The sequence below is a fragment of the Cricetulus griseus genome (assembly GCF_003668045.3).
Source record: "Cricetulus griseus strain 17A/GY chromosome 1 unlocalized genomic scaffold, alternate assembly CriGri-PICRH-1.0 chr1_0, whole genome shotgun sequence".
Taxonomy (NCBI): domain Eukaryota; kingdom Metazoa; phylum Chordata; class Mammalia; order Rodentia; family Cricetidae; genus Cricetulus; species Cricetulus griseus.
The window spans coordinates 232,036,807-232,064,206 of NW_023276806.1; the positions used below are offsets into that span (position 1 = coordinate 232,036,807).

General features: G+C 54.2%; 3 protein-coding genes and 1 non-coding gene across 6 annotated transcripts; 2 read left to right on the forward strand and 2 right to left on the reverse strand.

Moving 5' to 3' along the window:
* Positions 1–101: 101 nt before the first annotated feature.
* On the forward strand, positions 102–3,633 carry LOC100689010 (MHC class I antigen Hm1-C2). The gene is given in 7 exon segments (NM_001243995.2): positions 102–174; positions 380–649; positions 878–1,153; positions 2,539–2,814; positions 2,941–3,054; positions 3,228–3,260; positions 3,600–3,633. Coding segments are annotated over 7 exon segments (1,047 nt in total). The 3' UTR covers positions 3,605–3,633.
* Positions 3,634–12,048: 8,415 nt separating this feature from the next.
* On the reverse strand, positions 12,049–23,868 carry Vps52 (VPS52 subunit of GARP complex). Of its 2 annotated transcripts, XM_027388961.2 has the most exons (20): positions 23,572–23,868; positions 21,899–21,983; positions 21,230–21,282; positions 21,017–21,092; positions 20,028–20,095; positions 19,634–19,809; positions 19,056–19,206; positions 18,185–18,285; positions 17,971–18,103; positions 17,793–17,850; positions 16,364–16,497; positions 15,898–16,053; positions 15,366–15,484; positions 14,928–15,051; positions 14,677–14,772; positions 14,480–14,587; positions 14,256–14,321; positions 13,666–13,777; positions 13,327–13,445; positions 12,049–13,180 (listed from the first exon to the last, which is right to left on the reverse strand). In XM_027388961.2, the coding sequence occupies exons 1-20, from the start codon at positions 23,659–23,661 to the stop codon at positions 13,034–13,036; spliced, it is 2,172 nt and encodes a 723-aa protein (XP_027244762.1). In that variant the 5' UTR covers positions 23,662–23,868; the 3' UTR covers positions 12,049–13,033. The 2 variants fall into 2 exon arrangements, with proteins under 2 accessions (XP_027244762.1, XP_035307831.1); XM_035451940.1 differs by lacking the exon at positions 21,230–21,282.
* Positions 18,564–18,667, reverse strand: LOC113832531. Its single transcript, XR_003479827.1, has one exon. It is a non-coding gene; the product is annotated as a U6 spliceosomal RNA (small nuclear RNA).
* Rps18 (ribosomal protein S18) lies at positions 23,636–27,376 on the forward strand. 2 transcript variants are annotated; one of them, XM_027388968.2, is made up of 5 exons: positions 23,636–23,644; positions 24,441–24,539; positions 26,766–26,954; positions 27,049–27,140; positions 27,256–27,376. In XM_027388968.2, exons 1-5 carry the CDS (start codon positions 23,642–23,644, stop codon positions 27,329–27,331), a joined length of 459 nt encoding a protein of 152 aa, XP_027244769.1. In that variant the 5' UTR covers positions 23,636–23,641; the 3' UTR covers positions 27,332–27,376. The 2 variants fall into 2 exon arrangements, with proteins under 2 accessions (XP_027244769.1, XP_027244768.1); XM_027388967.2 differs by lacking the exon at positions 23,636–23,644 and adding an exon at positions 23,980–24,122.
* Positions 27,377–27,400: the final 24 nt, after the last annotated feature.

The following is a 27,400-nucleotide window of genomic DNA, read 5'->3' on the forward strand; positions in this document are numbered from 1 at the left end:
TGCTCACCCCATTGGGTGTCAGGATCCCGAGGAACCAATCAGCGTCCGCGGGCACCGGGTATAAAGTCCTCAGACCGCGGAACCGGACGCTCAGATCCGAGATGGGGGCGGTGGCGCCGCGCACGCTGCTCCTGCTGCTGGCGGCCGCCCTGGCCCCGACCCAGACCCGCGCGGGTGAGAGCGGGGTCGGGAGGGAAACGGGCTCTGCGGGGAGGGCGGGGGCGGCACCGGGGAAGCCGCGTCCCCGCATCGCCCAGCCGGACCCTCCCGCCCCGTCCCCACCCGCGTCCCGAGCCCCGCGCCCTGCTCCCCTCCCGGCCCGCGCGCCCGCCCGGGGTCCCGGGAGGAGGGTCGGGGTCTCACCGCGCGCCGCCCCCAGGCTCTCACTCGCTGAGGTATTTCCAAACCGCCGTCTCCCGGCCCGGCCTCGGGGAGCCCCGGTACATCTCTGTCGGCTACGTGGACGACACGGAGTTCGTGCGCTTCGACAGCGACGCCGAGAATCCGAGATACGAGCCGCGGGCGCCGTGGGTGCAGCGGGAGGGGCCGGAGTATTGGGAGAGGAACACGCGGATCGCCAAGGGCAACGCGCAGAATGACCGAGTGAACCTGAGGACCCTGCTCGGCTACTACAACCAGAGCGAGGGCGGTGAGTGACCCCCGGTCGGAGGTCACGACCTTCACGTCCCTACGCACGGGCCGGGGTCGCCCCGGGCCCCAAGTCCGAGGTCCGGGAGGAGGAGAGCGGGGACCGGACCCGGTTTCCCTTTCGGTTTAGAGGATGCGGGGTGGGAGGGGCCGCGGGTGGGCGGGGCCTCGGAGCGGGACGGGTGATTAATCAGGTGGGCGGGGCTTACGGCGGTTCCCCCCCCCCCAGGCTCTCACACCATCCAGAGGATGTTCGGCTGTGAAGTGGGGTCGGACGGGCGTCTCCTCCGCGGGTACAGTCAGGACGCCTACGACGGCGACGATTACATCGCCCTGAACGAGGACCTGAGGACGTGGACGGCGGCGGACACTGCGGCGCAGATCACCCGGCGCAAGTGGGAGCAGGCTGGTTTTGCAGACAGACGCAGGGCTTACCTGGAGGGCACGTGCGTGGAGTGGCTCGGCAGATACCTGGAGCACGGGAAGGACCAGCTGCTGCGCACAGGTGCAGGGGCCGCGGGCATCTCCTCCCTCTGCCCTTGGGCTGGGCTCAGTCCTGAGGAAGAAGAGACCCTCAGCTGGGGTCACGCCCCTGTCTCTGAGGGGACACAGTGGCCCTGGGGCTCCTGATCCAGCCTGGCAGGGGCTGCACTCATCTCCCAGGGCTCAGCCTTCTCCCTGGACGGTTCCAGATCTGTCTCAGGAGGGCGGGAGAGAAGATGCCCACATCCCCAGCAGTGGCTCCTCAGTCTGCAGCCCTCTGTCAGCCATGGCCTCTGCCAGGCCGGGTTCTCTGCCCACACCCGGTGACTGAGTGTGTCAGCCTTACACACCAGGACCGGAAGTCTCCTATACCTGATGGAGACGTGGCTACCCCGACCCTAGGGTGGTCCCCCAGTTTCTAGAACTTTCCACAGAATACAATCTCCCAGATTCCTGTGGGTGAGGTTTGCATCCCTCCCTCACCCCAATTCTATATCTTCCTAGAATGGTCACGTGACACTTTTGGGGTGCCCTGAAAAACACTCGAAATTATAGGATTTTTTTCCTTTTTATCTTTTTCTTTTTTTGAGTTGTCATTTTCTTCTTCCCTGGGCGACTGCTAATCTGGATAATCACAGAAGTCAGTGTTCCCTTTAGAGGAAAGAGTCCCATGAGCTTAGACTATTTTCTGCCAGAATTAACCATCCAAACCCCCACTGCTCTCCCTCTGCTGGAACAAGTTGCAGTGTTGCTCCTAGTGAATTAGGAGTTGAACTTTCTTGACTGATAAGTAAAATCCACACACCCCTGTGAGCACCGATGTCCCAGTGAGTGCTACACTGGGATCCACAGCTATTTCCAGGGATCCTGGGTGACAACACCTTGTATCTTATCCGCCCAGAGGCTGGGGTTAGGGAGTCATTTTCTCTGGCTGAGTGTCAAAGGTTCACACCATTCCTGCTGCTCACTTTGGTGATGACTGTTCATTTGGACAGACAGTTATGCTGGTCAGCAAGATGGCCACAGTGGTTGGGCCTCAATGGTGGCAGCAGTAGTGGCACCCTTCATGTATGCTGTTCCTCTTAATTTCATATTTTATATGCATTTAATCACATATAAATTATTTTTCATTCCTTCTTCAATACTTTTACCACCTAACTTATGCTATAGAATATCACATAAGGAAGACCATGTGACCTGCTGGTTCATGAGATTCCCTCTTAGCTTCTGGGTCCCCCCAGGAAAATGTACAGATCTGTGATGAGGGGGACCAGCGCCCCCTGCAGGTCACTAGTGTGATGACAGAAGTGTTCAGACACATAGTTCAGTGTCATCATTGCTTTAACTTTGTCTTTGCAGATTTCATTTTACCTTGTTCTTGTGGGATTTCTTAAATCTTCCACACAGATCCCCCAAAGGCACATGTGACCCATCATCCTGGACCTAAAGGTGATGTCACCCTGAGGTGCTGGGCCCTGGGCTTCTACCCTGATGTCATCACCCTGACCTGGCAGAGGGAGGAGGAAGAACAGACTCAGGACATGGAGCTGGTGGAGACCAGACCTTCTGGGGATGGAACCTTCCAGAAGTGGGCATCTCTGGTGGTGCCTTCTGGGGAGGAGCAGAAATACACATGCCATGTGTACCATGAGGGGCTGCCTGAGCCCCTCACCCTGAGATGGGGTAAGGAGGGAGGGGTGCAGAGCTGGGGTCAGGGAAAGCTGGAGCCTTCTGCAGAGCCTGAGCAGGGTCAGGGCTGAGAGCTGGGGTCATGACCCTCACCTTCCCTTCCTGTCCTTCCCTTCCCAGAGCCTCCTCCTCAGTCCACTGTCCTCATCATGGCAGTCATTGCTGCTCTGGTTCTCCTTGGAGCTGTGATCATTGGAGCTGTGGTGTTCTTTGTGGGGAAGAGGAGAAACTCAGGTAGGAAAGGTCAGGGTCTGAGTTCTCTCTCAGCCATTTTAGAAGTGTGCTCTGCCTCGTGGAAACACATCCACACCCCATAGCTCCTGTCTCTAACCTGGGTCTGCTGTTGGTTCTGGAAAACTCCTAGGGTCAGGGTCCTCCCTGGTCTCTCACAGCTTTTCTTCTCACAGGTGGAAAAGGAGGGAACTATGCTCCAGCTCCAGGTAAGTGTGGGGATCAGGATTGTCCCTGAGGCCTGTGGGGTGAAGCTGGAGTAATTGGGGCTCTGGAAATCCATAATATCACCTGCAGCAAAATCTTCTAGGGGCCATGTTTTTATCTTCCTATGAAAGTATATATTTTAACCCCAGGCAGGGACAGTTCCCAGAGCTCAGATGTGTCTCTCTCAGATTGTAAAGGTGACACTCTGGGCCCTGATTTGGGATGGGCGGGGCAAAGTGGTCATGATTGGGTTTCAGGGACTCCCAGAATCACCTGTGAGTGAGTGGTGGGTTGTTGGGATGTTGTCTTCACAAAGATTATTCATGACTCTTGTTTTGTAGCGTGAAGACAGCTGTCTGGCATGGATGGAATGACAGACAACGTCTTCAGCCCTCTCCTGTGACATCCACGGTTGACTCTCTGCAACAGTGTCTGATGTTCCCTGTGATCCTATGAGCTCAATGTGAAGAACTGAGGAGCCCAGCCCAGCCCTGCACACCAGGACCCTGTCCCTGCACTGCCTGTGTTCCCTTCCATGGCCAACCCTTCCTGTTCCAGCAGACAGGAGGGGACATCTCCATCCTGTCACCTCCATGCTGCCCTGAGCTGCACCCCTGACTTCCCCTCTGAAAATAAGGATCTCAATTTGAACTTGATTGTTCTCATCCTTGATCTGACAGGTTGATTGTCAAATAAATTATTGAGATACTTATGAGTTTGTGGAGAAAATAAGTGAAAGCTTGGAGAACCTTCCAGAATCTGTGTTCATTGTGCTGTGTCCATCTTGGGATAGGATGGGATTGTAGGAGCTGAGTGAGACAGGGCTGTGTCCAGGTGGAGCTCAGTCCATTGTAGGCTGTGACATGGTCACTCCTCAGCTCTGTGACCTCCAGGCTCTCTTCTCTTTATCACTTCAAACTACATGCTGAGATCTGTGGTCACAGAGACACAGGCATGGCCAGAGCAATGTCATGTCCCCAGAATTGTGAGCATCCAAGGCTGCTGTGACAGGTCAGCCTGGGCTCTGACCTGGCTGTAGCTTTTTATGCCATATTCCCTGTTTACTGTTGACTTTTCAGTTTGTATGGAGGGCTAGGCCTTTTTTTGTTCCTGAGAGTGGAGCCTGCCTCCTTAACCCATGGGCTCCCTGAGTGACAGCATTAAAATCTGTTTTTTCATCCTTGTCCCTTCAAGGCCCCTGCACTCAGGAGACTGTAGGATGAGAACATGCACTTCAGTCTCCTGAGCTCCTGTCTCCTTTCAGGCCCCTCCCTGGAGGTTCTCTCCTTTCCCATCTTTTGAATCTAACCGGGTTGTAGGATGACAGAGAGGAGGGATCCACAGAGTCTCATCTCAGATCTGTCCTGTTGGATCTGTGTTCTGCTCAAGGTTCCCTCTTCCTCCCTGGCTCTGGGAATCCTGGTGCTGCCTCCAGTAGTGACTCCGGTATTTTTAAAGGCTGAGTGTACTTCAGATTTGTGTTTATTTAAAAGACATGATCCAGGGACTGAAGAGATGGCTCAGGGGTTGGGAGCACTTGCTGCTCTTGCAGAGGCTCCAGGCTCAGATATCACCACCCACATGGTGGCTCACAGACATCCCTAATTCCTTTTCCATGGCTTCCAATACCCCCCAACACCGGAGAGATACCTGGTGCAAATACATACAGGCAAGAAAACACACAGATATAAAGTTAATTCTCTTAAAAATTGGTTGTGGGAACACCTGAGATGGAAATTACTTCATGCCCTGCTCCAGGTTCTGGCCCCTGTGTTTTCTCTTCTAGCCTAGTGACTTGAGTCAGGAGCTCCAAGAGCCTTAGCAGAGATGTCTGATGACCAAGGAGGTGATCATCTCTGCTATGATGCAGCCATCTTTGTCTTGTGAGGGATGATGACTTCCAGTGCCAGGAACTCTGAAAACATTCATACCCAATAGATGTTTGATGAATGAATTAAAAAATAAGATCATGGACCACAGACAGAAAGGCAGGTGGGGAGATGGAGGGAGGGCTTTGCTGAGGGGAAAGCTCAGGTGACCCTGACCTCAGTGTGAGGGGACCTGGGGCTGCACTTGACACACCAGCACTTGGCCTGAGGTTGTTTTAACAAAGGGAGCTGCTGTAGAAGAGGGAAGTGATGGGGTGAATTTCCCTCTAGACTGAAGGAGCGTCCCTGCTGGAGCCAGGAGGAGGCTGATGAGGCTCATGAAACACAGGAAGCTCTAGGTTCACAGAGCTGACACAATGTAGCACTTCCCTCTCAGGGCTAAACCAGCTGTGGTTCCTGAGGGAGAGGAGACTGTTGAGTGGAGCTGCTGGGAGCTGTGCTGGGGACTGCAGTGATGCAGCTGTGTGAGTGACATGCTCACTGGGGTGGGGTGTCAGTGGTTATCCTCGGACTCTCCCGGGATCCTGTGAGTGATCAGTGAGCTCAGGGCTCACTGAGCTGGCCATGAATAGATGTTTTCCTTGGTCTGCTGTCACTGTCTCCATCAGCAGTGGAGGAAATCCACTCCTCAAGCAGGTGACATAGAAGACTGCAGATAGAACCATATCTATCACCATGCACAAAACTTAAGTCCAAATGGATCAAAGACCTCAACATAAATCGAGCCACACTGAACCTATTAGAAGATAAAGTGGGAAATACCCTTGAACGAATTGGTACAGGAGACCCCTTCCTGAATATTACACCAGTAGCACAGACACTGAGATCAACAATTAATAAATGGGACCTCCTGAAACTGAGAAGCTTCTGTAAGGCAAAGGACACAGTCAGCAAGACAAAACAACAACCCATGGATTGGGAAGAGATATTCACCAACCCCACATCTGACAGAGGGCTGATCTTCCAAATTTACAAAGAACTCAAGAATCTAGTCTCCAAAACACCAAATAATCCAATTAAAAAGTGGGGTACAGAACTAAATAGACAATTCTCAATAGAGGAATCTAAAGTGGTTGAAAGACACTTAAGAAAGTGTTCAACATCCTTTGCCATCAGGGAAATGCAAATCAAAACAACTCTGAGAGACCATCTTATACCTGTCAGAATGGCTAAAATCAAAAACACCAATGACAGTTTATGCTGGAGAGGATGCAGAGAAAGGGGAACGCTCCTCCACTGCTGGTGGGAGTGCCAACTCATGCAGCCACTTTGGAAATCAATGTGGCAATGCCTCAGGAAAATGGGAGTCAGCCTACCACAAGATTCAGCAATTCCACCCTTAGGCATATACCCAAAAGAAGCACATTCATACAACAAGGACATCTGTTCAACTATGTTCATATCAGCATTATCTGTAATATCAAGATCCTGGAAGCAACCTAGATGCCCCTCAACTGAAGAATGGATAGAGAAATTGTGGTACATTTACACAATGGAGTACTACTCAGCTGGGGGAAAAAACAATGGAATCTCGAAATTCACAGGCAAATGGATGGAACTAGAAGAAACCATTCTGAGCTAGGTGACCCAGTCACAAAAAGACAAACATGGTATGTACTACTCATATGTGGAATTTAGACATAGAGTAAAGGATTACCAGCCTAAAATCCACACTGTCAGAGAAGCCAGTAAACAAGGAGGACCCTAAGAGAGACAGACATGGTCCCCCGGAAAAGGGGAAAGGGACAAGATCTCCTGAGCAAATTGGGAGCATGGGGGGAGGTGAGAGGGCACTAGGAGAATGAGAAGGGGAGAAGAGGAGGGGCGAGGAGGACATGATGGGGCAGGGAGGTTGAGTTGGGGGAAGAACAGAAGAGAGCAAGATAAGAGATAATAAAATAGAGGGAGACATTATAGGTTTAAAGAGAAATCAGGCACGAGGGAAATGTCTGGAGAGCTACAAAGATGACACCAGCTAACAATCTAAGAACAGAGGAGAGGCTGCCCTAAATGCCCTCCCCTGATAATGAGATTGATGACTGACTCATATGCCACCCTATAGCCTTCATCCAGCAGCTGGTGGAAGTAGAAGCAGACACCCTCAGCTAAACCTTGAACAGAACTGAAATCCAGTTGCAGAGAAGGAGGAGTGATGAGCAAAGGGGTCCACACCAGGCTGGGGAAACCCACAGAAACGGCTGACCTGAACAAGGGAGAGATCTTGGTTCCCAGACTGATAGCTGGGAAACCAGCATGGGACTGATCCAGACCCCCTGAACATGGGTGTCAGAGAGGAGACCTCAGAAATCTATGGGGCCTCTTGTAGTGGATCAGTACTTATCCCTAGCATAGGAATGGACTTTGAGAGCCCATCCCACATGGAGGGATACTCCCTGAGCCTAGACACATGGAGCTGGGCCTACACCCTATCCCACAGGCTATGACAGATCCTGAAGACCCCCTACGGAAGGACTCACCCTCCCTGGAGAGCAGAAAGGGTATGGGATAGGTAGGGTGTTAGTTTGTGGGCGGCAGGGGAGGAGGGGAGGGAGAGGGACCTGGGATTGACATGTAAAATAATCTTCTTTCTAATTAAAATAAAAAATTACAAGTAAAAAAAGAAACCCTAGCTCAAAAAAATTACAGGTATTGTCTAAATAAAAAGGAAAGGTTATAACTCTAACACAGTAAAACTATATACAGTAAAATCAATTATCAGGTAAGAATTATATTCACCATGTCCAGTCCATTTGTATTTGGTAAATTTGGAGAATTTATTGTCTATCCTATCTTGATGAGTCAAAGTTTTATATCAAACCACTTTCTGTCAAAACTTGTGTAACTATCCTAAAAATATCTTTTTAGACCTTAAAACATTTTCTTAGATAAACACCTTAAGCTTCTATGTCTCTCAACCTTACAGACTTTACATCTCTTTGTAAATCTCTTTTCTGAAATTAGTAACAAAGAAAATGGTGTAACTATCAGGTTATCAACCCCATCAGAGACCCAAGAAGGAAATAACATTACCTGAGTAAACAGGAAGTGCAGAGCAAACAACTTCCAAAACTCTACAAATGACAGAGACATCTGACTGCCTGGACAGTCACCCAAGGTTCCTCCACAATGTTGGGGCATCCAACTTCAGACTGCAGGCCTAGCATATATGAAAGACTTTTTTGTGAAGCAGGAATTTTGAAGGATTTCAAGCCATGCAAAGAAGATAAAGGAAAATGTTAAAGTATTTTATGTATTTATTATGTAACTGTATGTAGTGATGGGCAAATGAGGCATGACCCAGCCATGGTGTCTGTGTGTGTGTGTGTGTGTGTGTGTGTGTGTGTGTGTGTGTGTGTGTAAGACAGAAGAGAACTTTGGGGAGCCAGTTCTCTCTTCCCACTGTGGATTCTGGAGACTGAACTCATGTGGTCAAACTTGGTGGCAAGCTCCTCTAACTACTGAGCCGTCCCACCTGCCTGTCCAGTGTGCTACCACACTAGTTGTGGAGATGTTGAGAAATTGAACCCAGGCCTGGGGTGTACAAGGTGAGCACTCTGTTCACTGTGCAACATTCCCAGTGTGGGGGGAAAATCTCAAAGGACAGGGTTTGCTGTTATTTCAAAGGCTAGTACTAAAGCTTTGGGATAAAGACAGTAATCAGAGGCTACACATTAAAAACAGGCACGGGTAGAGTGTAAGAAGCACTTTGACAACACACCCAGTTGATTTGGGGACCATCCAGGAGAAACTGTTGGTCTGGAAAGTTCCATGTGTGAGCTGTGTTAAGGCTGTGTTTGTGTGGAGACATGGGACCTTCCTGTAGAGTGTGACAGTGGGGACAGATGGGGAAACTCCTTCTCTTTGATCAGTGTGTACATGGCTTGCACTCTGTGACCCTGAGACCCCAGAGCTTCTGTTCAAACCCTCTCTGCAGGGGACAGGGGTGGGTGGTGGCTCAGGCTCCATGTGAGGCCCTGTGCTGCAGAGAAAAGAACCCCAGAAAACTCAGCATTAAAACGAAGCTGGTGTCACTTCCAGGACAAGCATGGAGCTGGAGAGATTGCTCAGGGCTGAAGAGCACTCATTGCTCTTCCAGAGGACCTGGGTTCGGTTCCCAGCTCACACCCACCTGTAACTCCAGCCCACTCCACCCCACACCACACCGGCCCAGGATAGGGGATAGGCTGCCTTCTTCAGGCCGCCCTCGGCACTGCATTCACATGGTGCAGGGACATAACACCCTGGCCAAACACCCTTACACATAAAAATAAATATTTTTAAAAGAAAGGAGAATAAATGGAGGACAATAAGATTTCTGTAACGAATTAGGTCCCTGAACTGTGTTGGGGGTCATTACAGCACGAGGGGACCTCCATGCCCCTCCTACACCACTCTAGGGTCCCCTGCACTAGTGCTCACTGATCTTAGGGGTGAGCGAGGGAAGGGAAATTAACCCAACTTCCCCTACAGAGTGGCCCCGGATGCTGCTGTAGGTCTGTGAAGCCTGTGTGTTCATTTATGCTGTTTGTTTTATCTTGCTGTAGCCCAGGTTGGCCTTGATTCTTGATCCTTCTGTCTCCTCTCAGCATGCCAAGTGCCAGATTGTATGTGTGTGTGTGTGAGTGTGTGTGTGAGTGTGTGTGTGAGTGTGTGCGCACTTGTGTGCTTCTGTGTGTGCACATGAATGTGAGTGTGTGTGTTTGTGCTTGTGTGCGTGCATGTGTGTGTGCACATGAGTGTGAGAGTGTGAGTGTGTGTGTGTGTGTGTGTGCTTGTGTGTGACTGTGTGCATGCGTGTGTATGCGCATGCAAATGTGTGTGTGTGCGCGTGCGTGACTGTGCGTGACTGTGTGTGAGTGTGTGTGACCAGGATTGGAGAGAGTTCAGTAACAATTGGGGACGACCTTGAAATAGATCTTCCTCGGATAGGCCGGGGATCGCAGGTCCCGTGCAAACTGCAAAGCAGAGGCTACAAAGCTGAAGAGAAAATGTCTCGCTGATTTGGGATGACGTGGACACAGGTGACAGCTCCCTGCCTTCCCCAGTTCACAGCAGCTCTGGTGAGCAGGGGCTCTGATCAGCTCCCACCCTGGGTCCTGCTGCCCCCTGGCGGCCATCAGCGGCCTCGCGGCCTCCAAGGGTCCGGGATGGACAGGGAGCGCACAGTTAATTGTCCATCAGACCGCAGGCTGCAGGGTTCTGGAGCCGCCCAGGCTGTCTGGGCCACCCTGAGGAACCGCTGTCCCCTGCACAGCCCCTCACATCACAGCGTCAGTTCCCTTTCCTTCAGTTGCTGACGTTGCCCGGGATTTCATCCAGGGCTGCCTGTGTGTCGAGCATGTCCTGACTGACCACACCTCAGCCCCACTAGCTTAGTTTGGTGTAACCCAGGCAAAGAAAGGCCCCGGTGTCTTTGAGACACCTGTAATCCCAGCCCTCAGCAGGCAGAGGCGGGGATCTCTGAGTTCCTGAGCACATAGCAAATCCCAGGACAGCCGGGGTGTGAGGTGAGACCAGAACACGGGGATCCCCAAGACTGACAGTGGAGAGGGGGTGCAGTAGGGGGTAAGGTGTGTCAGGACGGAAAGGGCCATGAAGGAGTCCCAGGCCGGGACTGGGGTGAGCCTGTGGCCCCCGCCTAGTACTGAGCCAGGTGAACCTCAGGGAACCTTGGAGCCAGAGCGAGCCTGGAAAAGCTGGAACTTGGCCCAAGGAGGGGAAAATAGCAGTGGACTGGGCGAGCTCCATAGGACAGCACTTGACCCCGCCCACAAGACCTATGGCCCAATCAAGAGCGGCTTTCAGAGTCTCCCTCCTTCTCTCCCCTTCTCTGGGTTTCAACATGCCAGATCCTCAGGTGCTCGGCAAAGATGCCACTGACCACGTACCTGAGAGTGAATGGGGTGGAGGAGATGACCTCAGGTGTGTGTGTGTGTGTCAATGTGTGTGAGTGTGTGTGAATGTGTGTGTGTGTGTGAATATGTGTGTGTGTGTGTGTGTGTGTGGTGTGTGGACAGCACCTGAAATTTTCCCCCACATTGTCAAAGGAACCTAAAGACTGCCATCCACCTGGCAAACTTCCTGCCACTGAACTATGATCCGCCCCTCTACATTTTTTTTAGATTTATTTATTTATTTATTTATTTTGGTTTTTTGAGACAGGGTTTCTCTGTGTAGCTTTGGAGCCTATCCTGTCACTCGCTCTGGAGACCAGGCTGTCCTGGAACTCGCAGAGATCCACCTGCCTCTGCCTCCCGAGTGCTGGGATTAAAGGCGTGCGCCACCACCGCCTGACCTTATTTATCTTATGTATATAGTGTTCTATCTACATTCACACCTGCAGGCCAGAAGACGGCACCAGATCCTATTACACATGGTTGTGAGTCTTCATGTGATGCTGGGAATAGAACTCAGGACCTCTGGAAAAGCAGCCAGTGCTCTTAATCCCTGAGCCCTCTCTCCAGCCCTCTCATGCCGCCCCCACCCCCCAGTGCCCTTTACTTTTAAGAACTGGTCCACACTGGTCTTGAACATATTCTGTAACCCAAGCAGGCTCTCCATCCATGCCTCATTCTCCCAATTAGCTGGGATTACAGGTCTACAAACCATACTGGCTTTTAAGACTTGGTCAAGGTTGCTGGGTGGTGGTGGAGCACCCCTTTAATCCCAGCACTCAGGAGGACCTCTGTGAGTTTGAGGCCAGCCTGGTCTACAGAGTGAGTTCCAGGACAGCTGGGGCTGCACAAAGAAACCCTGTCTGGAACCTCCCAAAGGACTTGTTCCTTCACTCTGTAGGTCTCGACCCCTTTGGGTGTTGAAGGACCCCTTCATAGGGGTTGCTTAAGACCATCAGAAAACACAGACATTTACATTAGGATTCATAACAGTAGCAAAATTACAATTATGGAGTGGCAATGAAAATAACTTTATGGCTGGGATCACCACAGCATGAGGAAATATATTAAAGGGTGGCAGCATCAGGAAGGTTGAGAACCACTGCTCTGCAGTCTTCTCTGGGCACATAAGCAGGGCCGCAGGATGGGTCTGAGTCAAATGTAAATGACAAGGTATGTGTTTTAGAGACAGTCTCACCCGCCCCAATGTCTGGGTGCAGGTGTTGCAGGCCCTCCGCCCTCAGAGGAGTTGTGACAACCACTTAGGGGCTGAGACAGACAATCTCAGTCATGTGGTCTTTTCCCACGCTAACCCTCGGGGTAGGGCCCAAAGGTTTCCTGGTCTGGTGACATGTGCCACCTTCCTGGAGAGCTACAAAGCAGTCCCCTCCCTAAGCAACCTAGCCACTGTTGGGTCAGAGCAGCGAGAAACCATAGGTTACCACCCTGCCTCCTTCCTGGATGGAGGGTGGGAACCAGAGAGGTCGACAGAAAGGAAATGCTGGAGAACTCGAAGGCCCCAGGACAAAGGAGAGGAAGCTGTCACAGCACATTAAGTCTTGTTATTGCCTACAGATAGACAGACAGACAGACAGACAGAGTGAGGTGATGGGTTAGTGTTCAAGTGGAGACCGCAGACCACCAAGCTACAGGAGAGTGGAGGCCGCCTCCACCGCTCTTCTAAGAGTTGAGACTCAGTCAGAGATGAAGCAGTGGGGGCTCTCACAGGTGTGAACCAACAGGGTGGCGGTGACAGGGATGGGAAAGTCACAAAGTCACCTCAGAGGTCCAGGAAGACCTGGCCTTGGGCACACTCTCTTGAGGCTGAGTCCTGCAATGGAGGCCGGAGGAGGACTGTGGAAGCCTCAGAGACAACAAGAAGGGAAGGGGACCCGGGTGACAGTGTGTGACATGCAGAGCCCGTGGAAGCCGGCAGGTCCCAGTGTTGGGTGACTGCAGAGTCCTCGGGAGCTGTCAGCCCTGGAGACAGAGTCAGAAGTTGGGCTTGTGCTTCTTGAGCTCCACCATGAGGTGATGAATGTTGATGAGCTCGGCCCTGGCTGGCAGTGCCCGCAGCTGCGGCTGTGCCAGCACTCGGTGGAAGCGATGGTAGAGCTGGATCAGCTGGGTCAGCGCCCCCTGCACAGAGAGGAAAGTCGGGGTCAGACTGACGGTGACAGGAGGTCAGAGCTTCACCGGGATCTCAGACACAGCTGTCATTGACTTCCCAGAGGAAAGAGCAAGCAATCAAGCGTGGGACTTGGCAAAGGCTGGAGTGGCGGCACCTGGATGATGCTGGTTCCGTTTCGAAAGTTGGTGAAACTCCGCATTACATCCTGACTCAGAGACTCCACCGACGCCTTCCAGGAACCACCAAAGCCACGGATCAGCTGAGTGACTCTGGCTGCCCACGGGAGGGAAGGGAGTGTCAGAGAGCAACCAGGCCTGGGGACCATCCACCCCGGCGAGGCCTGCCTGGGGCACAGCCATGCTCACCCTCAATCCCGGCTCCCTGGTGCTCCTCCATTCAAGTCCTCCCCTCTGTGCCACCGCCCCTGAGACCTGCACACTCTCACTGTCCTTTTAACTCAGCTCCCCACAGTCCCGCGACAACAGTCTCATACCTTCTTCCCCTCGAAGTCGCTCAGCCTGTCCACGCTCAATCAAAGCCTCAGCCTCCTTCACAAACGCCACCAGACCCCCGAAGGGGGGAGACAGCAACTCTTCAATGAATTCCTAGAGAGAAGTGCAAGCTGGAACTGAGTCAGGGGTCCTGGGAACAAAGGACCCCAACATGGACTGGGAGGACTAGGAGGGGACACTCCACAGAGCAGCCGGCCTTGGGGAGGAGGGGAGAAGTGCTTGGTCCCCAGAACACAAAGTGGAAGAAGCAAGAAAGGAACCCAGTCCTGACATTGTCCTATGACCTCCATGTGTTTCACAACATGTGCCTGGGAGTGCGCTCACATATACGTACACACACACACACACACACACACACACACACACACACACACACACAAATAATGCCCTGCAAAGCAGGTGTAAACACACACATACATACATACTTATATACACACATACATACACCGTTATAGTTTTTTGCTTTTAAGTTATTAATTTATTGATAAATTAAATGAGACAGACTAGCAGCAGGCAGTGAGTTGTCACCATGACTGCACACTGAGGTCTCCCTGCCAAGCCCAGGCCCTACCTGTGTCCGCGCATTGAGCAGCTGCTGGAAACTCTCCACCTCTTTGCTGTCGTCAGCAGCCCGCTCCTAAGGAAGACAAAGAGTGAGGAACTTGGGAACAGCCTTCAGCCCAGCACCTCCTGTAATCGCACACCACACCGCAGACACTGCCAGAATCCAGGGCTAAAGCCCCCTTGGTGAGGCTGACGAGCATGGGCACGCCCCGTGGGGGAGGGCAGCATTACCATCAGCACACCCAGCATCATGTCGTAGTTGTTGATCAGAAACACGAGCTGCTCCTTCCTGGAGGAGAACTCCGCAGCCACTCGGAGGACAAAGTTCTCCACCTCCACCTGCAAAAGCCAAACAGAGAGCAAGTCAGAGACACAGGTCCCAGGGCCCCTCCCCATGCTGGGAAGCCTGCCCGCCCCGCCCGGCCCACCTGGAGCTGCCCCAGCAGCTGCAGGGTGCGCTCATTGGGGATGGTCTGGTTGATGCTGACAAGGGCAGACGAGAACTCGGCATAGCGGCGCGTGATCTAGGACCAAGGAGGGGAGACGCCCATCAGCCTGCCAGGCCGACATAACCTCCCAGCAGCCTCTGCAGCTCCTGTCCCCAGTCCCTCCTCCTGCAGTGGCCAGCCCACCGCTGCGTGTGACCCCGAGACCCCTTGTTATCCTCCCCCGCCCTCACATAGTGGGGCCGCGTGTCCAGTCCTCCGAGGCGCTGGGGGTCGGTGGTGCGGACACTCTGGACGTTCATCTCCAGGATCAGCTCAAACCGAGGCCACAGCAAGGCCAACACCTGCTCCCAGTACCTGCAGGGTCAGTCAGAACCAAAGGTCAGCAGGCTACGGGTGCTGGCAGGCCATGGGGGCACAGCACCCTTCAGGGGAATGTGAGCGGGTGTGTGTGTGCCTGTGTGTCCGTGTCTGTATGCACGGATGTGTGTGTGTGTGTGTGTGTGTGTGTGTGTGTGTGTGTGTGTGTGTGTGACAGGGATGCTGCCTTGGGGACACACACAGGATAAGGGTGAAGGACATCGGGTGAGGAGGAGCCAGGGGCAGGGTGGAGTTGTCGGTGTGAGATAAAAAGCTGGACCCAGCAGGCACCAGGACCAGAGCTCAGTGACCTGTCCAGAGCAGGGACATCCCTCTTCGATGCAATGCTGCGGAATCGGAGGACAATGTGGATACAGAGAAAAACAGCAATGGCGTCATAGCAGTCGGCCAGGTAGGACTCCAGGTGTTTCTGCGGCACAGCAGGCAGACAACTGAATGCTAGTTTGAAGTTCCAGTGGCTATGAGCAAATGGATGTGCACTTCTGGGGACAAGGCGCTGGCTAGGGAGACACCTCCTTCCTTGTCCAGGGGCCCTGACTTACTCACTGGCCTCAACTCTGTAAGCTCCTCACAGTTGAAGCCAGGGCTGAGCCTGGGATGGAGGTAAAGGATCGCGATTTAGAGGTCTTGCTCTCTGCTTGTGGAAACAGAGGAAGCAGCAGGTCCCCCGAGTTCTGAGGGTTTCCTAGGGGGCCATGTTGTGAGATAAAGGCTTGGACAACGTAGAACGGGACATCCTGCATTCAATACTGCCACTGTGACCCCACTGGACGTGGAGGAGCCCTGGGAAGGGAGAGTAAAAGCACAGAATCGGGGACTTACCAGAGTCATGGCGAGCGTGCGGCCCATGACAGCATGGAACAGGTCATGTGCAGCTGGGCCAGACACAACAAAAAATTCACAGATGAAAAGATACTCCCGGCAGGAATTGTCAAGGAGCGCGTAGTGCTGGCTGCGGAAGAGAGCTTCAAACGGATACTACGGGACAGAGAGAGGGGTGGATCCAACACTGACCCCGCAGATACGGGGGCTCAGTGTATCCCAGGAACCAGAGCTCGGAAGACCCCACACATACCTCACCTCCAGGAAGGGAGGGGCACCCTGGGGGCGCACAGGACACAAGGAAAGCCCACCCCACTGGCTGCGGCCATCCCCACATCCACTCCAGCTGCTGCCTCATGACAGCCACCCCACGACCAGTCTCCCTCTGCACCCTAAGCCCATGGCTCCTGTCCCCACAGCGCAGCAGGCGAATTGATCCCCAGCCACGGAGGGGGCCTCCTCATACCCTCTGCTCCCCACGCTGGGCAGTATGGGGCACCAGGATGGGGGCCTCCAGTTCGGTGGGGGAGATGACCGCACCACGGGTGCCCAGGGTGAAGATGGTGTTCCTGCTTCGGAGGGACGGCTTCGAGAAGAATCGTGAACAGCATCAGAGTCAGGGAAAACACTGAGAATGACCAAGCAGGCCATGAAGCCAAGACCTGAGCACTCTGGGAAGCTAAATATGAGCTGGACATCCCTTCCAGAACCAGGGCCTCGCTTCACCTGATACCTGTAATGGGCGTCAGGGATTCTACAAGCCCTCCGAAATCCACGTGAAAAACTGTCAGAATGATGTGAGCCTCTGGGAGGGGAGCTCTCGCTCTCTCTCACATCCTCAAAGGTTACATCCCAGACACAGGGTAAGCAGAGGCCTGTGGGCTGGAGCCAGGCATCCCCACTGTGAGCCTGACAGGAGGTGAGCCTGACTTGAGGGAGGTGAGCCTGACTTGAGGGAGGTGGAGCCTGACTTGAGGGAGGTGGAGCCTGACTTGAGGGAGGTGGAGCCTGACTTGAGGGAGGTGGAGCCTGACTTGAGGGAGGTGGAGCCTGACTTGAGGGAGGTGGAGTCTGACTTGAGGGAGGTGGAGTCTGACTTGAGGGAGGTGGAGCCTGACTTGAGGGAGGTGGAGCCTGACTTGAGGGAGGTGGAGCCTGACTTGAGGGAGGTGGAGCCTGACTTGAGGGAGGTGGAGCCTGACTTGAGGGAGGTGGAGCCTGACTTGAGGGAGGTGGAGCCTGACTTGAGGGAGGTGGAGCCTGATTTGAGGGAGGTGGAGCCTGACTTGAGGGAGGTGGAGCTTGACTTGAGAGGGGTGGAGCCTGACTTGAGGGAGGTGGAGCCTGACTTGAGGGAGGTGGAGCCTGACTTGAGGGAGGTGAACCTGACTTGAGGGAGGTGGAGCCTGACTTGAGGGAGGTGGAGCCTGAATTAGGGAGGTGGAGCCTGACTTGAGGGAGGTGGAGCCTGACTTGAGGGAGGTGGAGCCTGACATGAGGGAGGTGGAGCCTGACTTGAGGGAGGTGGAGCCTGACTTGAGGGAGGTGGAGCCTGACTTGAGGGAGGTGGAGCCTGACTTGAGGGAGGTGGAGCCTGACTTGAGGGAGGTGGAGCCTGACTTGAGGGAGGTGGAGTCTGACTTGAGGGAGGTGGAGTCTGACTTGAGGGAGGTGGAGCCTGACTTGAGGGAGGTGGAGCCTGACTTGAGGGAGGTGGAGCCTGACTTGAGGGAGGTGGAGCCTGACTTGAGGGAGGTGGAGCCTGACTTGAGGGAGGTGGAGCCTGACTTGAGGGAGGTGGAGCCTGACTTGAGGGAGGTGGAGCCTGACTTGAGGGAGGTGGAGCCTGACTTGAGGGAGGTGAGCCTGACGCGAGGCTCCCTGGTCCAGGATATCTTTCTTTGCTGTGTCTTCCACACCCATCAGATCGTCCTTCTCAGCAACTTCCTCGTACTAGAGAAAACAACAGAGAGCTCAACCATGGCTGCCCACCACCAGCAGGTGAGGAACTCAGTCCCTCCTCCAAGCCCCTGCCTACAGACACCTGTCCCCGCCTGTCCCTGCCTGGCTCACCTGCACTTTCATGAGCCGCCCCAGATAGGAGCGGAAGTAAGACAGGTAGATCTTGCTCAGCGTCTCCACGTACTCATCCCTGATCTCCTTGGCTGTTGCTCGCTCGTTGCCCAACAGGAACTGATAGAAGAACCTGGAAGGGCCAGGGCGAGTCAGACCCTGGACATCCATGCTGGGCCGTTAAGAAGCTCACAGGCCGTCCCGGGGTGGCGACCTGTACTTCAGCAGGGCCGTCTGGGGGATCTGATAGTTGGTCATCGGCTTTCTGAATGAATAAATCTTCTGGAGGATGAACTCTCGGATCTTCGTCACCGCCTAGGTGAGGGGACAAACAGGTCATGATGTTGTGGGCTCTTACTGTGTGGAGGAAGGAGGAGACAGACGTGACGGCGAAGGGGAGGGAGAGAATACTTCCGATGTGTGCTGTGTTATTATTTATTTACTTTTGTTGAGTCGGGGTTTCTGTGTGTAGTCCAGGCTGTCCTGGAACTCACACAGGTCCATCTGCCTCTCCCTCCCCAGTGCTAGGGCTAAAATGTCTTACCACCATGCCTGGCCTCACATTTTCAGGTTATCTGTTTCTTTTTTCCCTTTTAAATATGGAATGCTTTATCAATTTTTGTGTCCTTACACAGAGGCCATGCTAATCTTCTCTGTAGTGCTCTAATTTGAGTTTCTATGCTGCCAAAGCCAGCACTGTTTGGTTTTGAGACAGAGTCTCATGTACCTCTGTACACACCGGAAGTATTCTCTCCCTCCCCTCCACGGTCCTGTCTGTCACCTCCTTCCTTCCTTCCTCACAGTAAAAGCCCACAACGCCCTGTGCCGCAGAGATCACTCTGAAGCTTCAGATCTTCTTCCTGTCATCTCATGAGTTCTAGCACAGTAGACAAGGGCCACCATGCCCATGTTTGCAGAGCTGGGGGTGGATCCCAGGGCTTCGGGCGCCCTAAGCAAGCCCACTACCCGCTGAGCCACAGCTCCAGCCTCTGTAGATTTTCAGGGAAACCAGAGGGCCAACGATGCCCCGCACTGAGGGGAGCAGAGTGAGTTCCTGGGGTTGATTCTAGCGGTCCCCTCCCCACCTTGACCCGGAGCCGGTCCAGCACGCCTCTGACGTCTGCGCAGGCCGCTGTGCCTCTGGCCTCCTGCTCTCTGACCGCAGCTGCCTTGGCGTCCAGTTCCTGCAGCTGTTCCAGAAACCTGGGCTCTGTCACTGGAGCTTCCAGAATGGCTCTGCAGAGCAGGGAGGAGAGGGGTGATCTGAAGGGGCACTCGACAGTCCTGAAACAGACGCAAGCCACACCCCTCCTGACATGTCTACCTCTCCTCAGTCTCATACCTTCATCATAGGTACGAAGATTTCAACTCCTGAGCCCCACCTCTCCACAGGCCCCGATACACATCTGACATTATAATCCATCCATTAATCTCTAGAATGCACCTTTTTTTTTTAGAAGGTCCCACTCTGTGGCCCAGGCTGGTGACTTGCAGCAATCCCCCTGCCTGACCTCCCAATCGTGTGCTTACAGGCTTGAGCCAGCACACCTGGTACCTAAACAGCACTTGACAACCTCAGCCTGGACCTATGTTGTAGACTGGATAGGTACCCCAGCTCAACCACCTGCTCTGGACATCACGACCCTTCAAACCATCGACTCACGTGACCAGAGTAGAGGGCACCACCAGCCCATCTACAAGTTCCCCAAGCTTCCCCCGAACAGCTTGTCGATTACGAAGACGGATGTTCATGGCTCCTGACTGCTCCTGAAGGGTCCGGATCTCAGAGCTGATGGAGCTCAGGTCGCTCTGAAAAGCTCCCAGCATCTGCTCCATGCGCTATGGGAAGGGCAGAAAACACTGTAGGCATGCCACAGGGTTGGCAGGGACAAGTGTGTCACCCAAGTGTCTGAGTGAATACCCCAGTATCCAACAGCTCAGGAGCATGGAAAACCTCCATTTGCCCAAGGAAACAAAAGTGCTGACAAAACAAAAAAACAAAACAAAACAAAAAAAAAAACAGAGGGTGTCAGGGGCCACAGGGGAGGGACACCTACCTCCAGGACAGCGTCGCAGGCTGTGATCTGATTGTGCAGGGACGCTATGTTTTCACTCTCTTGGATGTCTGACCCACAAAAGTCAAGGGCTTCACAGTGAACACAGAGCTCTGAGGACCAGCATCGCCTCCCCCTAGTGTCCCCAAAGGGACCGAGAGAGATGCCACCCTACCGGGTTACCTGCATCACAGCTCCCACACCCCAGGTCAGTGACAGCGCGTGTCTTCCCCTGTGCGTTGGATACAGTCCCGGGGTCCCACACCCCAGGTCAGTGACAGCGCGTGTCTTCCCCTGTGCGGAGGATACAGTCCTGGGGTCCCACACCCCAGGTCAGTGACAGCGCTCTCTTCCCCTCTGCGGAGGATACAGTCCCGGGGTCCCACAGCCCAGGTCAGTGACAGCGCGTGTCTTCCCCTGTGGGGAGGATACAGTCCCGGGGTCCCACACCCCAGGTCAGTGACAGCGCGTGTCTCCCCTCTGCGGAGGATACAGTCCCGGGGTCCCACACACCCCAGGTCAGTGACAGCGCGTGTCTCCCCTCTGCGGAGGATACAGTCCCGGGGTCCCACACCCCAGGTCAGTGACAGCGCGTGTCTTCCCCTGTGCGGAGGATACAGTCCTGGGGTCCCACACCCCAGGTCAGTGACAGCGCTCTCTTCCCCTCTGTGGAGGATACAGTCCCGGGGTCCCACAGCCCAGGTCAGTGACAGCGCGTGTCTTCCCCTGTGGGGAGGATACAGTCCCGGGGTCCCACACCCCAGGTCAGTGACAGCGCGTGTCTCCCCTCTGCGGAGGATACAGTTCCGGGGTCCCACACACCCCAGGTCAGTGACAGCGCGTGTCTCCCCTCTGCGGAGGATACAGTCCCGGGGTCCCACACACCCCAGGTCAGTGACAGCGCGTGTCTCCCCTCTGCGGAGGATACAGTCCCGGGGTCCCACACACCCCAGGTCAGTGACAGCGCGTGTCTTCCCCTGTGCGGAGGATACAGTCCCGGATGGATTTCTGCTCAATATGCTGCAGCTCCAGCTCCACCTGCTTGGAATAGTGTCGCAGATCCACACCCTGGGGGAAACCAGGAACAGTCAGGATGAAGCCACAGTGAAAGGACACCAGAACAGACTCAGTGACTGGCTAGAGGGGACACATAAGACCCCGAGGAGAGGAGGGCGGGGACAGATCGGCATAGCGGAGAACCTCACCGTTTTGAGGGCTTCCTTCACTAACTCATCCTCCAGATTTGCCTGAATGTGAACTGGAAACAGACATTCATCACTAGGGTCCGGCGCCACGCCCCCCTCTGCCAGCATCAGGTACCCGCACACCAATCTCCCCTTTCCTTCCAGCCCCCATCCTCTCAAGGTAAAAGAACAGTCGCTTTGACTTTCTGCTGTTTCAGTTCCTCATAGTCTAGTCAACCACAAGCCAAAAATATTAAATGGGAATTCCCAATCGTGGCTCGGAGGCTTTAAAGTGTGTGGCACTCTGAGAAGCTGAAGGGCCTCTCACCCGCCTTGGATTTATTTGGATTTTCTTTGCTGGATGAATCTATGGTGTGTGTGTGGTACGAGTGTCCCAGAGATCAGACTGGCTGTCTGCACATGTCCATGTTCAAATACACACTTTGTTTTTTCTTAATAATCCCAAAGAGCAAGACTGTCAATGCAGCAATTTATCACAGTGGGCTGCATCATTACCCCACTCTTGCTATGCCTAAATTAGAAAGTAACCCTTCTCATTCAACTTTACACTACATTAGTAAAAAACATGCAGGGGTTAGTATGGGGGGTCACCTAGTGGGGGTCCTCTACTATATTCCTAAAGGATAAAGGGGGCTGGCTACTTTGCCCCCACCCCATGCCACCACTTACCATCCACTTCATCCAGGATGAATTCATCAGAGGTGATATCCAACTCCCCAAGTTGCAGGGGCTCTTGGAGACCAGAAACACCCCCCTGAAGAGGGACAGATTAGTGAGTGCGAGATACAGAAAGAAACGCTAGAAAAAAAACAAGGGCATATCCCTGCTCCTGAAAGTGGGTTGAGGGCGCTTTTTCAGGGGAGCCATAGTTAGTGGGTCAAAGATCCTGACACACGGGGGAGGGAGCTAGGAGAATGAGAAGGGGGAAAAGAGAGAGATGTGGGAGCAGAAAGGCTGAGTCAGGGGAAGAATAGAAGATAACAAGAATGGAGACACCATAATAGAGGGAGACATTTTAGGTTTACAGAGAAATCAGGCACTAGGGAAATGTCTGGAGATCTACAAAGATGACACCAGCTAACTATCTAAGCAACAGAGGAGAGACTACCTTAAATGCCCTCCCCTGATAATGAGATTGGTGACTGACTTATAGGCCACCCAATAGCCCCCATCCAGCAGCTGGTGGAAGTAGAAGCAGACACCCACAACTAATCACTGAACTGAACTGGAATCCAGATGCAGAGAAGGACAAATGAAGGGATCCAGACCAGGCTGGTGAAACCCACAGAAACAGCTGCATGGGGGAGCTCTTGGTCCCCACACTGATAGCTGGGAAACCAGCATGGGACTGATCCAGACCCCAGGAACGTGGATTTCAGTGAGGAAACCTCAGAAATCTATGGGACCTCCTGTAGTAGTTCAGTAGGTGTGGACTTTGGGAGCCCAATCCACATAGAGGGATACTCTCTGAGCCAAGACAAACGGGGGTGGTCCTAGGCCCTATCCCAAAGGATACCATAGACTCTGATGGCACCCCATGGAAGGCCTCACCATCCAGGGGGAGCAGAAAGGATATGTGATAGGTAGGGTTTTAGTTGGGGGGCTGGTAAGGGAGGAGGGGAGGAAGAGAGAACTGGGATTGTCATGTAAAACAATCTCGTTTCTAATTCAAATTTTAAAAATCTGCAAAAAAAAAAAAAACCAATCCTGACACACTCAAATCTACTTTTCTGGGCTAATGAGTAAAAAATATGTCACTAAATCAAGCAATTCATGGAGTCGCTGGAGGTGTTCAAATGAGAAAAACTAGGATTAGCCCAACTTGCCTTTGGACTTAGGACCTCTGTCTACCATGCCCCCCTCAGGGAGGTCTAGATGCTAAGACAGTCAGCTTCCCTGCTGTTTCCCCGTGTGTCGGGTGCTCGCTTACACATCCTCACTCGGCCAACTCCTAACGACGACCTATAAGGTGGGGGCGTTATAACAACGCCTCCTCTTTGCAGGTGTGGGAAGCGAGCACGGAACACACCACGGCTGACAAGGGGGACCAAGGCCGTCGGGTTCCAGAGCGCACGCGCCTCGTCTTTTACAGTGTGTTCTCTTTCCTACTCTTTTTGTTTCTAGCGTGAGAAATAGGAAGCTGTCAGTGTGCCCGAGGGGCTTGAGTTCCTGCCACTGTGGTCCCTGCGAAGGCTCGGCCACCACCCGCGGCGGCGGCGGCAGCGGGGGGAGCCCGGTGTGAGCCCAGCCTACGCCCTCCCGACGGCGGGAGGAGCTGACGATGCGAGGACAGACGGCCCGCGCTCGCTCGCTCGCTCTCTCTCGCTCGCTCTCTCGCTCACCAGCGGGCCCTCCTCCTCCTCCAGGTCCGAGGCCCCGGCGCGCAACACCAGCTCGCGGGCCGCCGCCGCCATGGTCGCCGCCGCTGCCATTCCCCCGCAGCCTCACTTCCGCCAGCTGTCGGGCTCGGGGGGCCGCGTCCCGAAGCACAACCTCAGGTCCCAGATCGTCTCGTTCGGCGCAAGAGAACGTTCCCAGATAGCCGAGCCCAAGCGATGGGCCCCAGTCTCCCCTGCCGTCAGGCTGAGATCGCTCCGCTCGAGCGCAAAAGCGAAGGTCAGCGTCTCAAGCGCAGTGCCCGCCCCGGAACCTTCGCGCCCAGAACGGGAACCGTACGACCGTAAACGCGACCGGACCGGAAGTTACGATCCCGGAGCCAAACTCGCCCAGTTGGGACTCCTCGCTAGGGGAGGGAGGAGGAGAGGCCGTTTCCGGAAGCGCTGCTCCCCGGTTAGCCCCGCCCCTTCCCCGGGGAGCTATATAAGAACCACACGTCACTTCCGCCCCCTCTTCCACTGGAGGCCTACACGCCGCCGAGTGTGCCGCCGCCATGGTGAGCGCGGGCTCCGCGCCGGGATCCGGCGACATCGGGGCCGGGGCGGGCAGGGCTTTCCGTCGGGGCTCCCGGGGTGCCGTGGGCCGCGGGCGCGCAGCTCTCCCTGGGGCGATGGCGCGCGACCCCCTCCCCGGCGGGGGACGGCCTGAGGCGTGAAATCCGGGGACCCGGGGCCGTCCCTCCCCGGACACCGGGTTGCCAGCGGCCGGGCCGCGCGTGGGGACCTCCCGGCTCGGGGCCCGCGCTGGGGCGAGGGCAGGGGCGCCGGCCGCCCGGGCGTTGCGGCGTCTGACACCCAGCCCCGTGTCCTTTCAGTCTCTGGTGATCCCCGAGAAGTTCCAGCACATCCTGCGCGTCCTCAACACCAACATCGATGGGCGGCGCAAGATCGCCTTCGCCATCACTGCCATCAAGGTGGGCGCGGGGGCGGCGGGTGGGAGACGGGAGACCCCGGGAGGGAGATGGCTGCAGGGGCGGCCGCCCTGGCCTCGCACCTGGGGACGTGGGGCTGGAGGGGCCCTGTCTGTCCCCTCCCGGCTCGTGAGCCGGCCTGGAGCGGCTCACAGCCCTGGGAGGAATGATTGCTGCGGGCTAGCAGCATACATGTCTGCAGGACGCACGCACACGCGCCAGGGGGGCAAGGTGGCGTCTGTGTTAGCTGAAAGAGGAGCCAACACGTGTGTTTGGTTTATTGCAAAAAGTCAGTGCTGAGTGGAAGATTGAATAGCTCTCTTGGAAGAGCTTCAGAGCCTTCTAGGTGGGGACGTTCATTTTCTTTATCAGACTTGGTAATTTGGGGATTAAAAACATCTTGCCAGTCAGTGTGGGTGCTCCCTGAGGAGGGCAAGGACCAGACCTGTCTGTGCCGTCCCGAGTTTGCCGTGTGTGGTGGGTTCTGGTGGGATGGTACTGAGGTGGGTGCTGGGTGTTTTTGAGAAATGCGAAGTTAACTGGTGGGGTTTACAGAATCAATGAAGTAAAGGAAACTGGGTAACCGAGTATGTCAAATGGACATAAAATCGGAGTCATTGTTTTTAGATGTGTGAATTCCCACTTTAAGATTTTTAGTGCTTGCCAAATTTAAGGGTTTTTTTATGTGCACTTCTGGAAACAGAATGACAGTGGGTGTAGCTGGCAGGGCAGGGGGAATGCAGTGTCTGGGGGGTTTGAAAGGCCTGGGTGATGCCTGTGACCTGCCTTTTCAACTTGAGCCTCTTGCTGATCTCTGGTAGATAATTACAGTCCCCTACAACCCAGGCAAGGCGCTTGGAGGCTGTGCACAGTGTCTGGAGATCCTGAGTACTCAGGGTTCTGTTGATAATGTTGATAATAATTTGAGGTGAGGTGTGACTAAGGTGTAGTGCAAGTTGACCGAGAAGGGGTGAAAGGCCATGGTGCCTTGTTTTCTGAATTCTCTCTGGTTTTTTGAGACAGGGTTTAACTTCATAGATGGGGCTGGCCTCCAACTCAGATCCGCCTGCCTATGCCTCTTGAGCACTGGGAAAAAAGGCATGCGCCACCACTGCCCCACTGTTTGCTGAGTTCTTTGAGGCTGTCGGCTGCTTCTCTGTTAAGGTGATAGTGTTTGAATATCTGGAAGCCTGTGGGAAGGGGTTGGGCAGACATAGGGAGTGCTGGCTGCCCTTGCTTGTGGGGGCTTCTAGTGCTGTCAGGGTCCCCATCCATCCAAGCTGCTGGAAGTAGCAAGGGTCAATTCTTTGTAAGAGTAAGTGCTCACACACACAGCAAAAAACAGAAGGGGGCTGGGCATGGGGCCATGCAATTTATTGAGAGTCTCACTGAAGGCCTGACCACTACAACCAAACAACCTGGCATCAGACATACCTTCAGTACTTGCAGCCTTGAGAGCAGAACATGGTCTCCCAGGAAAAATGAGTGACACAATGTGGAGCCTGGGGCAGGGGCACATAGGTGTTTTGCCTTCGTGTCTGACTACACATGTGTGCTGTGCCTGTGGAGGTCAAGATCCCCCCAGAATTGGCACTTCAAGTTGTGAGTGCTAGGTCCTCTGGGAAAACAGCCATCCTCTATCTTACCATTTAAGCAATTTTGTGTGTGGCTGTCTACTTAGCCAGGTGTATTGGGGGGCACGTGGTCACCTTTTGGGGTGTAGATGGTGGTAGGTGAGGTGTGTGCACTATTCAGTTTGGTGTTGGCTGCTGCACATGGACCTCACTGTCAACTTGTCCAGGTAGTTGTAACCCTTGCAGGTCCTGAACACTCCTCGGGGTTATATCTGGGCCTTAACGTGAATTTCTTCGTTGATGTGAACGTTCAGGCTTTGAATTCTTCACAGGGCAAAGCATAATGCCTGAAACTGGAGGCTGCTTTCATGGCGTCAGCTTCAAGTTACTGGTCCAGTGTGGCCAGAATGGTATTCTGGAGCAGTAATCTGGGAAATGGCAGAGTGCTGTATTCCCTATAGGTTTTGTCCTTACAGTATTGATGGTAGGTTTAGCTTCGTAACTCAGGCTGGCCAGTGACTAACAGGCCTGCCTTGTCCTGAGTTCGGGGATAATGGGTGAATGCCCCCACAGCCAGTCTACACTTTTGAATAATAGGTTAATAAGAAAAAAATATAAGGTTAAACCAAACCTCATTCCCAACTTTTCACCCCAGGGTGTGGGCCGGAGATATGCCCACGTGGTGTTGAGAAAAGCGGACATTGACCTCACCAAGAGGGCTGGAGAGCTCACGGAGGACGAGGTGGAGCGCGTCATCACCATCATGCAGAACCCACGACAGTACAAGATCCCAGACTGGTTCTTGAACAGACAGAAGGACGTGAAGGACGGAAAGTACAGCCAGGTGTGTGGGGGTGGCCAGTTCAGTTTGGGGGTGTCAGCTGAAACTGGGTGAGGGAGTCAGAGGTAAAGTTGGCGTCCCCTGTCCCGGAATCCAGGTTCTGGCCAATGGTCTGGACAACAAGCTGCGAGAGGACCTGGAGCGACTGAAGAAGATCAGAGCCCACAGGGGGCTGCGCCACTTTTGGGGGTGAGTGGGGTGGAGCATCGCCCTCCGGCCTGGCCTGCTTGCCTGGGCTGCTCGGTGCTGTTTGCCTGTCTTGGCCCTTGCTGCTCTGTGACCTGTCATTGTTTTCCTTCTGCAGTCTTCGTGTCCGAGGTCAGCACACCAAGACCACTGGCCGCCGGGGCCGCACTGTGGGTGTATCCAAGAAGAAATGAGTCGCTGGGCCTTCACTGTTAATAAATAGTTTATATGCCTGTGTCCTCCGTCTTTGTGTCTTCTCTGTG